The sequence below is a fragment of the Bubalus bubalis genome, chromosome 16 (genome assembly GCF_019923935.1).
Source record: "Bubalus bubalis isolate 160015118507 breed Murrah chromosome 16, NDDB_SH_1, whole genome shotgun sequence".
NCBI lineage: Eukaryota > Metazoa > Chordata > Mammalia > Artiodactyla > Bovidae > Bubalus > Bubalus bubalis.
Genome location: NC_059172.1, coordinates 40,474,495 through 40,486,891, shown reverse-complemented (window position 1 = coordinate 40,486,891; position 12,397 = coordinate 40,474,495). Strand labels below are relative to the sequence as shown.

The window sequence follows — 12,397 nt, the reverse complement described above, 5'->3', positions numbered from 1 at the left end:
TGGCCACTGCTGAGTTTTCCAAATTTGCTGGTCCCATCACTTCATGGTAAATAGATGGGGAAAAAGTGGAAACAGTGTCAGACCTTATTTTTGGGGGCTCCAAAATCACTGCAAATGGTGAGTACAGCTATGAAATTAAAAGACGCTTACTCCTTGGAAAGAAAGTTATGACCAACCTAGATAGCATATTCAAAAGCAGAGACATTACTTTGCCAAGGTCTGTCTAGTCAAGGCTATGGTTTTTCCAGTGGTCACATATAGTTGTGAGAGTTGGCCTGTGAAGAAAGCTGAGCACCGAAGAATTGATGCTTTTAAACTGTGGTGTTGGAGAAGACTCTTGAGAGTCCCTTGGACTGCAAGGACATCCAACCAGTCCATTCTAAAGGAGATCAGTCCTGGGTGTTCTTTGGAAGGAATAATGCTAACGCTGAAACTCCAGTACTTTGGCCAAAAATGCAAAGAGTTGACTCATTGGAAAAGACTCTGATGCTGGGAGGGATTGGGGGCAGGAGGAAAAGGGACGACAGAGGATGAGATGGCTGGATGGCATCACCGACTCGATGTACATGAGTTGAGTGAACTCTGGGAGTTGGTGATGGACAGGGAGGCCTGGCATGCTGCAATTCGTGGGGTCACAAAGAGTCGGACACGACTGAGCGACTGAACTGAACTGAAGCAAACACACATTTTAGTGATACACTTAACTTTATACATGGTCTTTTATATTTACAGAAGCTTATCACTATAAAAGCAATAAAGTTAGTGATGTATGTATGTGTATGTATGTTAGTCACTCAGTCATGATAAGTATCAATAAAAATATCCAGCAAAAATATCCCCCAAATGAATAGTTTGTTATGTATAGTTTTATATCTGATTTAATTCAGAAAAACCAGTGTACTCTGGCCACTAGTTTTCTCATAGCCTCTTTCACCTCCTTGTTCCTCAGACTGTAGATGAGTGGGTTCAACATGGGGACCACCACCGTGTAGATTACAGATGCCACTTTGACCTGATCAGCTGAATAGTTTGATTTGGGCATCACATAAACAAATAAAACTGTCCCATAAAACAAAGTGACTGCAGTGAGGTGGGAGGTGCAGGTCGAGAAGGCCTTCTTCCTCCCCTCAGTGGAGTGCATCTTCAGGATTGAGTGGAGGATGTAGCTGTAGGACACAATTATGGTAAACAGTGTGCTGATGAGGACTGATGCTGAGGAGATGGCTGGAGATATCTCAGCAATATAAACATGGCCACAAGAAAGCTTCAAGAGTGGGAAGAGGTCACAGAAAAAATGATTGATTTTATTTGGTCCACAGAAGGAGAGATTCATCAAACAGGCAGTAAATGATGAAGCATTCATACAACCACCCAAGTAGGAGGCCCCCAACAGGAAGAAGCAGACCACTGGGGACATCTGGGTGGAGTAGAGCAGGGGAGAACAAATGGCCACGTAGCGATCATAGGCCATGGTGGCCAGCAGGAAGCACTCGGTAGTCCCAAAGGCAACATCAGAGGCAAGCTGGACTATACAACCAGTGATTGGGATGGCAGTTCTCTCTTTTAAGAAACTCATCAGCATAATCGGTGTAACTGATGTGGAATACCCAATGTCCACAAAGGCTAAATGGCTAAGGAAAAGGTACATAGGCGTGTGAAGCTGTGGGCTACTTCGGATTAAGATGATTATGCTGATGTTTCCCACTATGGTAACTATGTAAACTCCTAGAAAAATCACAAAGAAGATGGCACATAGTGTCACATTATCCGTTAATCCCAAAATAATGAACTCTGTCAATGTTGTACGGTTTGCAGCCTCCATCTATTTATTTAACAGTGCCTATTGAAATCAGAACCAGAGGAGATTAAATTGACTGGAATGACCCTACATTTTATATGCATACCTAAGCATAACCTAAATATAATCTTATACATATTTCAAATGATAAATTTGCCTTATTTACAGAGTACTTTGTGCACATAAGCTTTCTTTTCAGTTTCGATGCAAATATTAAAATTGAAGCCTCAGTTACCTTAGGAGTCAGATATTTTATTCCTATGTGTATACCATGGAATAAGTCTTACCTGTGTGCAAGGGAGATATGCAAAGGAATGCTTATAGCAATATTGATTGCAATAACATGAACTGTAAATAACATGAATGTTTATAGAAAGAGCAGATCTTGATATTTCAGCCCCATCCCAAATATACCTCTAGTCAGTAATCTCTGTCTTAGTAAATGCTGTCTCTGTTTAACCACTGATCAGGCCAAAAAATACGATATTAACTTTGACATCTCTTTCTTACTTGACCTTTTTCCTGGAATAAAAAAAAATTTGATAGCAAGGGCTAAAAGGTGTCCATGTTCAAGATGAAAAATGGAAGTAGAACTTTTACTGTTGTGAGCAAAACCGCCTGGATGTTTTGCAAAATCATCCAGGACTTAACTTCTATACCATACCTTTTTATACTTATGGGACTGTATGAAGCAACGTGAAGAGTCTAGATATTTTTATCTAGACTTTTTTTATGGGCAAGGATTAAATGCAAGAAAACTGAAAGATTTGGGAACTTGGATTAGTTATGTTTTGGTTTCTTCAGTTCTGTTAAGCAACTACAGAGAAATAAGAAGCAGGGGCATATGATGAGGATGAGAGGAAAGGGTAGTTAGGGAGGTAGAGACAAAGTGAAGAAAGCTAGGAAACTGGACTGAAAGATTAGCACTTCAGAATATTGCTCCCTTAGTTCAAAATATATCACACAGATCAAGGGCAGGTGAGAATGTATTAATTACCTTCAGTCATTTCCATGACTCCTCTAATTTAATGATCAACATACTCTTATTAATAATTTATTTTTTAAAGAACCTCTATCTCAAGGATTAAGAAAACATATAAGCTATGATAAACCTAGACAGTGTATTAAAAAGCAGAGACATAAATTTGCTTACAAAGGTCCATATAGTGAAAGCTATGATTTTTCCAGTAGTCATCTATGGATGTGAGAGTTGGACCATAAAGAAGGTTGAGAGCCAAAGAACTGATGCTTTAGAACTGTGGTGCTGGAGAAGACTGAGAGTCCCTTGCACTGAAAGGACATCAAACCAGTCAATCCTAAAGGAAATCAGTCCTGAATATTCATTGAAAGGACTGATGCTGAAGCTCCAGCTTCAATATTTTGCCCACCTGATGTAAAGAGCTGACTCATTGGAAAAGATCATGATGCTGGGAAAGATTGAAGGCAGGAGGAGAAGGGGGTGAGAGAGGATGAGATGATTGGATGGCATCAACAACTTAATGGACATGAGTTTGAGCAAATTCTGGGAGATAGTGAAGGACAGGGAAACCTGGAGTGCTGTGGTCCATAGGGTCACAGAGTCAGACAACGTAACAACTGAACAAAAACAAGAAAACGTATATACATACCATCAGCAACCACAAACATTTTACTCAGTGTTACATGTGAATCATGACAATGACATGTTATAGTATGAGTAGTACCAAGATTACGTACACGTGAAGTGTTGATTGCTCAGTTGCACCTGACTCTTTGCAACTCCATGAACTGTAGCCCACCAGGTTCCTCTGTCCATGAAATTCTCTAGACAAGAATACCGGCTGCTGCTGCTGCTGCTGCAAAGTTGCTTCAGACGTGTCCGACTCTGTGCGACCCCATAGACGGCAGCCCACCAGGCTCCCCTGTCCCTGGGATTCTCCAGGCAAGAACACTGGAGTGGGTTGCCATTTCCTTCTCCAATGCATGAAAGTGGAGTGGGTACCAATTCCCTTCTCCAGGGGATCTTCCCAATCCAGGAGTCAAATCTGGGTCTCCCACATTGCAGGCAGATTCTTGACTGAACCACCAGGGAAGGATTATATAAATGAATGATCAAATTCTGGCCATTTAACTAGACAAAGACCCAAACCTGAAGTGAATTGTATATGTTTAAAGAAAATAGATGTATGAAAGACACAAACGTTTTGAAAGTTAGATATGAGTGCCAGTGTGGAAGGCAAAGTGACATGCAGAATACCATGGACTTTGGAGCCATGCAGACCTAGGATTCGTTTCTAGCTCCACCTCTATCTATTAAATCATAGGCAAGTTATAAGAAATGTTTGCTCTTCTGTTTCCTTACTTGTGAAAATGAGAAAATAATACATACCTCATAAGATTCTTAGGTTAAACCACATGATATTGGTGATTATTCATAGCACTGTTTATACAACAAATAAATGCTCAATTACTAATAATTGACCTGAAATAAATAACTTGTAATTTCTGATACATAGAAGAGAATCAAATATTTCTGTGTTCTTAAAAAGGAACAAGTATGCACTAGTGATACATCCACTGCAACCCTAGAGATAGTCTTCAAGGATCTGTTGCTGTACAGCAAGGCATATTTAGGTGAGGTTGGTGTCATTTGGGATAAGGCCCAAATCACCTATGCCACTTGTAATTACTAATTAATTACTTCACTTCTTTTGGAAATCTACTTTGAGAATCCATTGGGATAGAGAAATTATAGGTATATATCTACTGGGACAGAGAAATATTGTGTAAACATAATTATGTAAAAATGTATGAATAAAATATTTTCTCAATACCTTCAGATTCTATTTATTTTTTGGTTAAATGGAAAAAAAGAAAATTTTGATTTCATTAAATTGAAAAACATAACATTTTACTATCCTTGAAGTTGATTATTAGATCAACATGACTAATACGGTTATGACAATTTGTGGTTCTGAAATGCGGCTATATTCAGTGGTCCAGATTTTCATACCACCTGTGTTTAGAGATAATTTGGGTTTGTTAGTACAATTTAGTTTACAAACATACATCTAATGGAATTGGAATATTGTTATCAACATAAAAATTGACACACATTTTTAAAAATCATATGAGTTTTCCACATGTATTATAGGTTTATACTAGGGCACTTGAGATACACACCAGGCTTGTTGGCAGTAGACACTGCTGCTGCTGCTAAGTCGCTTCAGTCGTGTCTGACTCTGTGCACCCCTATGGACAGCAGCCCTCCAGGGTCCTCTGTCCACAGGATTCTCCAGGCAAGAATACTGGAGTGGGTTGCCATTTCCTTCTCCTGGCAGTAGACATTGCTCACATGCAAAGTCTTCTCTCTCCCCATTGACCTACCAACACGTGTGCTTTCTAATAGAAAATGAAGTTCACACTAACATTTTTCTTATCACTCTGCCACATTTTCTTATCACAGCTGCCACACTGACTAGCAGGTTGTCCAGGATACATGGCCACAGTTGATTCTGGCTGTGTTCTTAGATCATGGCCATATAGCTGAACATTCTCTAGCTTGAAGATCAGGTTCCTTTGATTTGGGGCTTGAAGAAACTTATAGATCAATAACCTTCAGAACAAAGGTAAGCCTGATAACCTACATCAGGAGGCTCTAACAGCTCAAACACCTCTACTCCAACAAGTTAGGAAATGGACATGCAGCAAGGTTCCATCTGTCCTAGAAAGACATACCTCCATTAGGCATTAAGAAAGCCCAACTATGGCTGATAAAAGATACAAAAACCTTCCAGATGACATCTGGAAGAATTAAATTCCCTTCACCCCTGCCCTCCTCCTAATATTTTGTTCACATCACTTGATTAATATCCATTATAGTTGAAGACCTTACTCTGTCCCTAAAGTGACAATGCAATGTCTTTGGCTAATTATTTTTGTATCCCTCTTTGATGATGCAGTGTTGGGAATATTGTTGTTCTTGTTAAGTCACTCAGTAGTGTCCTACTGTTTGCAACCCTATGGACTGCAGCACACCAGGCTTCCATGTGCTTCACCATCTCCTGGAGTTTGCTCAAACTCATGTCCATCAAGTTGGTGATGCCATCCAACCGTCTCATCCTCTGTCGTCCCCTTCTCCTTTTGCCTTCAATCTTTCCCGGCACCAGAGTGTTTTCCAATGAGTCAGCTGTTCACACCAGGTGGCCCAAGTATTGGCGCTTCAGCTTCAGCATAAGCCTTTTCAATGAATATTCAGGGTTGATTTGCTTTAGGATTGACTGGTTTGATCTCCTTGCTGTCCAACTGAATCTTAAGAGTCTTCTGCAGCACCAGAGTTCAAAGGCACCAATTCCTTGGCATTCAACCTTTTTTATTCTCTAGCTCTCACATCTGTATATGACTATTGGAAAAACCATATCTTTGATGATATGGACCTTCTTTGGCAAAGTAATGTCTCTTTTTTTTTAATGCTGTCTAGGTTGGTCATCTGCATATAGATGTTTTTCTGGAACTCTCTTGCTTTTTCCATGATCCAGCGGATGTTGGGAATTGGATCTCTGGTTCCTCTGCCTTTTCTAAAACCAGCTTGAACATCAGGAAGTTCACGGTTCACATATTGCTGAAGCCTGGCTTGGTGAATTTTGAGCATTACTTTACTAGTGTGTGAGATGAGTGCAATTGTGCGGTAGTTTGAGCATTCTTTGGCATTGCCTTTGTTTGGGATTGGAATGAAAACTTACCTTTTCCAGTCCTGTGGCCGCTGCTGAGTTTTCCAAGTTTGCTGGCATATTGAGCGCAGCACTTTCACAGCATGATCTTTCAGGATTTGAAATAGCATCTTTCAGGATTTGAAGGACACCATCCTTATGGCAGAAAGTGAAGAGGAAATAAAAAGTCTCTTGATGAAAGTGAAAGAAGAGAGTGAAAAATTTGGCTTAAAGCTCAACATTCAGAAAACGAAGATCATGGCATCTGGTCCCATCACTTCATGGGAAATAGATGGGGAAACAGTGGAAACAGTGTCAGACTTTATTTTTGGGGGCTCCAAAATCACTGCAGATGGCGACTGCAGCCATGAAATTAAAAGATGCTTACTCCTTGGAAGGAAAGTTATGTCCAACCTAGATAGCATATTCAAAGGCAGAGACATTACTTTGCCAACAAAGGTCTGTCTAGTCAAGGCTATGGTTTTTCCTGTGGTCATTTATGGATGTGAGAGTTGGACTGTGAAGAAGGCTGAGCACCAAAGAATTCATGCTTTTGAACTATGGTGTTGGAGAAGACTCTTGAGAGTCTCTTGGACTGCAAGGAGATCCAACCACTCCATTCTGAAGGAGATAAGCCCTGGGATTTCTTTGGAAGGAAAGATACTAAAGCTGAAACTCCAGGACTTTGGCCACCTCATGCGAAGAGTTGACTCATTGGAAAAAACTCTGATGCTGGGAGGGATTGGGGGCAGAAGGAGAAGGGGACGCCAGAGGATGAGATGGCTGGATGGCATCACTGACTCGATGGACGTGAGTCTGAGTGAACTCCGGGAGTTGGTGATGGACAGGGAGGCCTGGCGTGCTGCAATTCATGGGGTTGCAAAGAGTCGGGCACGACTGAGCGACTGAACTGAACTGAACTGAGGTTCATAGCTTTTCTTCCAAGGAGCATCTTTTAATTTCATGGCTGCAGTCATCATCTTCAGTGATTCTGGACCCCAGAAAATAAAGTCTGTCACTGTTTCCATTGTTTCACCATCTATTTGCCATGAAGTGATGGAACTATGATCCATCACTATGATCTATAGCATCAATAGGATACTATGATCTTATTTTTTTGAATGTTGAGTTTTAAGCCAGTTTTTTCACTCTCTTCTTTCACCCTCATCAAGTGACTTTTTAATTCCACTTTGCTTTCTGCCATAATGGTGGTGTCATCTGCATATCTGAGGTTATTGATATTTCTCCCAGCAATGATTTATCCCACCTGGCATTTTGCATGATGTACCCTGCATATAAGTTAAATAAGCAGGGTGACAATATACAGCCTTGACATACTCCTTTCCCAATTTTGAATCAGTCTGTTTTTCCATATCTGGTTTTAACTGTGGCCTCTCGACCTGCATAGATTTCTCAGGAGGCAGGTAAGGTGGTCTGGGAGTCCCATCTCTTGAAGAATTTTCCACTGTTTGCTGTGATCTACACAGTCAAAGGTTTTCGCATAGTCAATGAAACAGAAGTAGATGTTTTTCTGGAATTCTCTAGCTCTTTTGATGATCCAGTGGATGTTGGCAATTTGATCTCTGGTTTCTCTGCCTTTTCTAAATCCAGCTTGAACATCTGTAAGTTCTCAGTTCACATACTCTTCAAGCCTAGCTTGAAGGATTTTGAGCATTACTTTGCTAGGAAGTGAAATGAGTGCAATTGTTCCGTAGTTTGAACATTCTTTGGCATTGAACTTCTTTGGGGCTGGAATGAAAACTGAGCTTTTCTGGCCTTGTGGCCATTGTTGAGTTTTCCAAATTTGCTGGCATATTGAGTGCAGCTCTTTCACAGCATTATCTTTTAGGATTTGAAACAGCTCAGCCAGAATTTCATCACCTCCACTAGCTTTGTTCATAGTGATGCTTCCTAAGGTCCACTTCACTTTGCATTCCAGGATGTCTGGCTCTAGGTGAATGATCTCACCATCATGGTTATCTGGGTCATGAAGATCTTTTTTGTATAGTTCTGTGTATTCTTGCCACCTCTTCTTAATACCTTCTGCTTCTGTTAGGTCCATACCATTTCTGTCCTTTATTGTGCCCATCTTTGCATGAAATATTCCCTTGATATCTCTAATTTACTTAAAGAGATCTCTATTCTCTCCCATTCTACTGTTTTCCTCTTTTGCATTGTTCACTTAGGAAGGCTTTCTTATCTCTCCTTGCTATTTTCTGGAATCTGCATTCAGATGGCTATATCTTTCCTTTTTCCCTTTGCCTTCTCTTCTTTTTTCAGCTATTGTTAAGGCCTCCTCAGACAACCATTTTGCATTTTTGCATTTCTTTTTCTTGGGAATGGTTTTGATCACCACTTCCTGTACAATGTTATGAACCTCTGTTCATAGGTCTTTAGGCACTCTGTCTATCAGATCTAATCCCTTCGATCTATTTGTCACTTTCACTGTATAATCATAAGGGATTTGATTTAGGTCATACCTGATGGCCTAGTGGTTTTCCCTACATTCTTCAATTTAAGACTGAGCTTGGCAATAAGGAGTTCATGATCTGAGCTACAGTCAGCTCCTGGTCTTGTTTTTGCTGATTGTATAGAGCTTCTCCATCTTTGCTGCAAAGAATATATTCAGTCTGATTTCAGTATTGACCATCTGGTGATGTCCATGTGTAGAGTCTTCTCTTGTATTGTTGGAAGAGGGTGTGTTCTCTTGGCAAACTTTGCTAGGCTTTGTCCTGCTTCATTTTTTACTCCAAGGCTAAACTTGTCTGTTAAGTTAAGTCTCTTAACTTCCTACTTTTGCATTCTAGTCCCCTATGATGAAAATGACATCTTTTTTGGATGTTAGTCTAGAAAGTCTTGAAGGTTTTATATAACAATTCAACTTCAGCTTCTTCAGCATTGGTGATTGGGCCATAGACTTGGATCACTGCGATACTGAATGGCTTGCCTTAGAAACAAACAGAGATCATTCTGTTGTTTTTGAGATTGCACCCAAGTACTGCATTTGAGACTCTTGTTGACTGTTAGGGCTACTCCATTCCTGTCCAGTTTAGTTCACTGATTCCTACAATGTCAATGTTCACTCTTGCCATCTCCTGTTTGACCACTTCCAATTTACCTTGATTCATGGACCTAACAATCCAGGTTCCTATGCATTATTGTTCTTTACAGCATCAGACTTTACTTTTACCACCAGACCCATTCACAACTGGGCATATTTCTGCTTTGTCTCAGCCCCTTCATTCCTTCTGCAGCTGTTTCTCTCCTCTTTTCCTGTAGCATATTGGACACCTACCGACCTGGAAACATCATCTTTCAGGGTCATATCTTTTTGTCCTTTCATACTGTTCAGCAGCTGAAGTGATTTGCCATTCCCTTTGCCAGTGGAGCACATTTTGTCAGAACTCTCCATCATGACCTGTCCATTTTGGGTGGCCCTACATGGCATGGCTCATAGTTTCATTGAGTTAGGCAAGGTTGTGGTCCATGTGATCAGTTTGGTTAGTTTTCTGTGATTGTGGTTTTCATTTTGTCTGCCCTCTGATGGATTAGAAAAAGAGGTTGATGCAAGCTTCCTGATGGGAGGAACTGGCTGTGGGGAAAACTGGGTCTTGTTCTTGTTGGCAAAGCCATGCTCACTAAGTCTTTAGTCCAATTTTCTGCTGATGGGTGGGGCTGTGTTCCCTCCCTGTAGATTGGCCTGAGGCCAAACTTTGGTAGGGGCAATGGTGGTAATGGTGACCTTCTCCAAAAGGACTTATGCCAGCTGCCATGCTGGGCCTCCCAAGACTGGTATAGTCAGTGCCCCTGACCCTGCAGCAGGCCACTGTCAACTCATGCCTCTGCCACAGACTCCCAAGCACACACAGGCAAGTCTGGCTCAGTCTCTTGTGGGGGTCACTGCTCCTTTCTCCTGGGTCCTGGTGCACACAAGGTTTTGTTTGTGTCCTCCAAGAGTCTGTGCTTCCCCAGTACACTGGAAGTTCTGTAATCAAATCCTGCTGACCATCGAAGTCAAAGTCCCTGGCTATGCTCAGTCCCTTTACCAGATCCCCAGATTGGGAAGTCTCTTGTGTGGCCTAGAACTTTAGCAGCAGTGTGAGAACTTCTTTGGTATGATTGTTCTTCAGTTTGTGAGTCGCCTACCCAGTGGCTCTATAGTAGAACTAATGACCACCTCCTACAAAAGGACTTATGCTACACATTACACCTCCCAGGACTGCTATTCTGGAGCCTCTGTCTCCACAGCAGGCTGCTGCTCACTCATGCCTCTGCAGAGACCCTAAAACACTGAAAAGCAGGTCTGTCTCAGTCTCTTTGGGGGTCACTGCTCCTTTCCCTTGGTCCTGGTGTGCACATGGTTTTGTTTGTGCCCTCCAAGCATCTCTGGCGGCTATGAGGTTTGATTTTAAACCCCCTTCCCACCATCTTGCTGCAGCTTCTTCTTTGCCCTTGGTCATGGGGTATCTTTTTTTGGTGAGTTTCAACATTCTCCTGTCAATAGTTGTTCAGCAGCTGATCACAATTTTGGAGTTCTCGCAGGGGAAAATGAGTGTAGACTACTCCACCATCTTGGATTTGATTTGGGAATATAGGTGGCAGTAAATAGATATTTATTAATTTAGTGTTCAACAATTTTTAAAACAGTCTTTCTGTCTGTCATACACTGTGCTATGACCTAAAGATAGATACTCCCACATCTCTATCTTTACCCAACTACAAACCATTTTATAATTGTATCCATCACTCAACCCCTTCCAGTGAAAGACTAACTTCTAGTCACCTTAGATCTCAGATTTAAATAAATTTATTTCACTACTGAAACCTCCCCTGATACCTTAGACTAAGTCCTATTCTCCTGGCAAACAATTTCATAGAATTCTGAAATATGTTTTGCACTTGCACACTTTTAATTGTATAGGTACTGTGGTGAATAATTGCATGATGTCTTTTTTACCCACTGTCCTACAACTTCCATGAGGAAGGGGTCCTATCTACCTTGGTCAACACTCTATATTTAGAATATTGCACCGTACCTGGTACATAGCAGTACTAAATGAATGAATGAATGAGTGAATAAATAATCTATTTTTAATGTTAATTTTATTGTGATAAGAACAGTTAGCATGAGACTTATTCTCTTAATGGGTTTTAAAGTATACAGTATAATATTGTACAGATAAAATATTTTATAGCAGATCTCTACAATTTATTCATGTTGCTTAACTGAAACTTTATGTCTATTGATTTATGTCTCCTCATTTCACTTGAACCTCAGCCCCTGAGAATCATCATGCCATCTTGTTGCAGCTTCTCCTGTGAACTTGACTCTTGTAGATACCTTATAAATTAGAATCATGCAGTCCTGTCCTATAACTGGCTTATTTCACTTAGCATAATGTTCTCCAGGTTCATCTATGTTATCACTACTGCAGAATGCCTTTCTTTTTAAGACAATAATATTCCATTATTATTCCATGTCTACCAAAATTTCTTGATCTATTTCTCTGTTGATGGATATTTACATTGCTTCCATATTTTTGGCTGCTGTTAATAGTGCCACAGTGAACATGAGAGTGCTAATATCTCTGAGATACTGATTTCAGTTTTGTTTTAGGTAAATATCTAGAGGTGGGATTAGTACATTATATGGTAGTTCTATTTTTAATTATTTGAGGGACTGTCCCACTGTTTACCATACCAACTGCATCATTTTTCATTTTCCACAAAATTGTACAAGAGTTTCCTCCTTCTCCATATCCTCACTGATACTTGTCTTGGTTTTGTTTTACTTTGTGACAGCTATCCTGATATTTGTGAGGTGATATCTCATTCTGGTTTTGATTTGTTTTTACTTGATGATTAGTGACGTTCAGCACCTTTTCATATACCTGGTAGCTACCTCTATGTA

General features: G+C 40.6%; 2 protein-coding genes across 2 annotated transcripts in view; one reads left to right on the top strand and one right to left on the bottom strand.

Moving 5' to 3' along the window:
• The window catches only part of OVCH2 (ovochymase 2), a 91,787-nt gene that overhangs the window by 22,063 nt on the left and 57,327 nt on the right, over positions 1 to 12,397 (top strand). The window lies entirely within an intron of this gene.
• On the bottom strand, positions 619 to 1,822 carry LOC102409249 (olfactory receptor 481). The gene has a single exon (XM_006052832.4). It carries the CDS (start codon positions 1,820 to 1,822, stop codon positions 884 to 886), a length of 939 nt encoding a protein of 312 aa, XP_006052894.4. The 3' UTR covers positions 619 to 883.

Excerpts from the sequence above, each read along its gene's own strand:
- LOC102409249 (XM_006052832.4), bottom strand. The coding sequence starts at position 1,822 with ATGGAGGCTGCAAACCGTACAACATTGACAGAGTTCATTATTTTGGGA.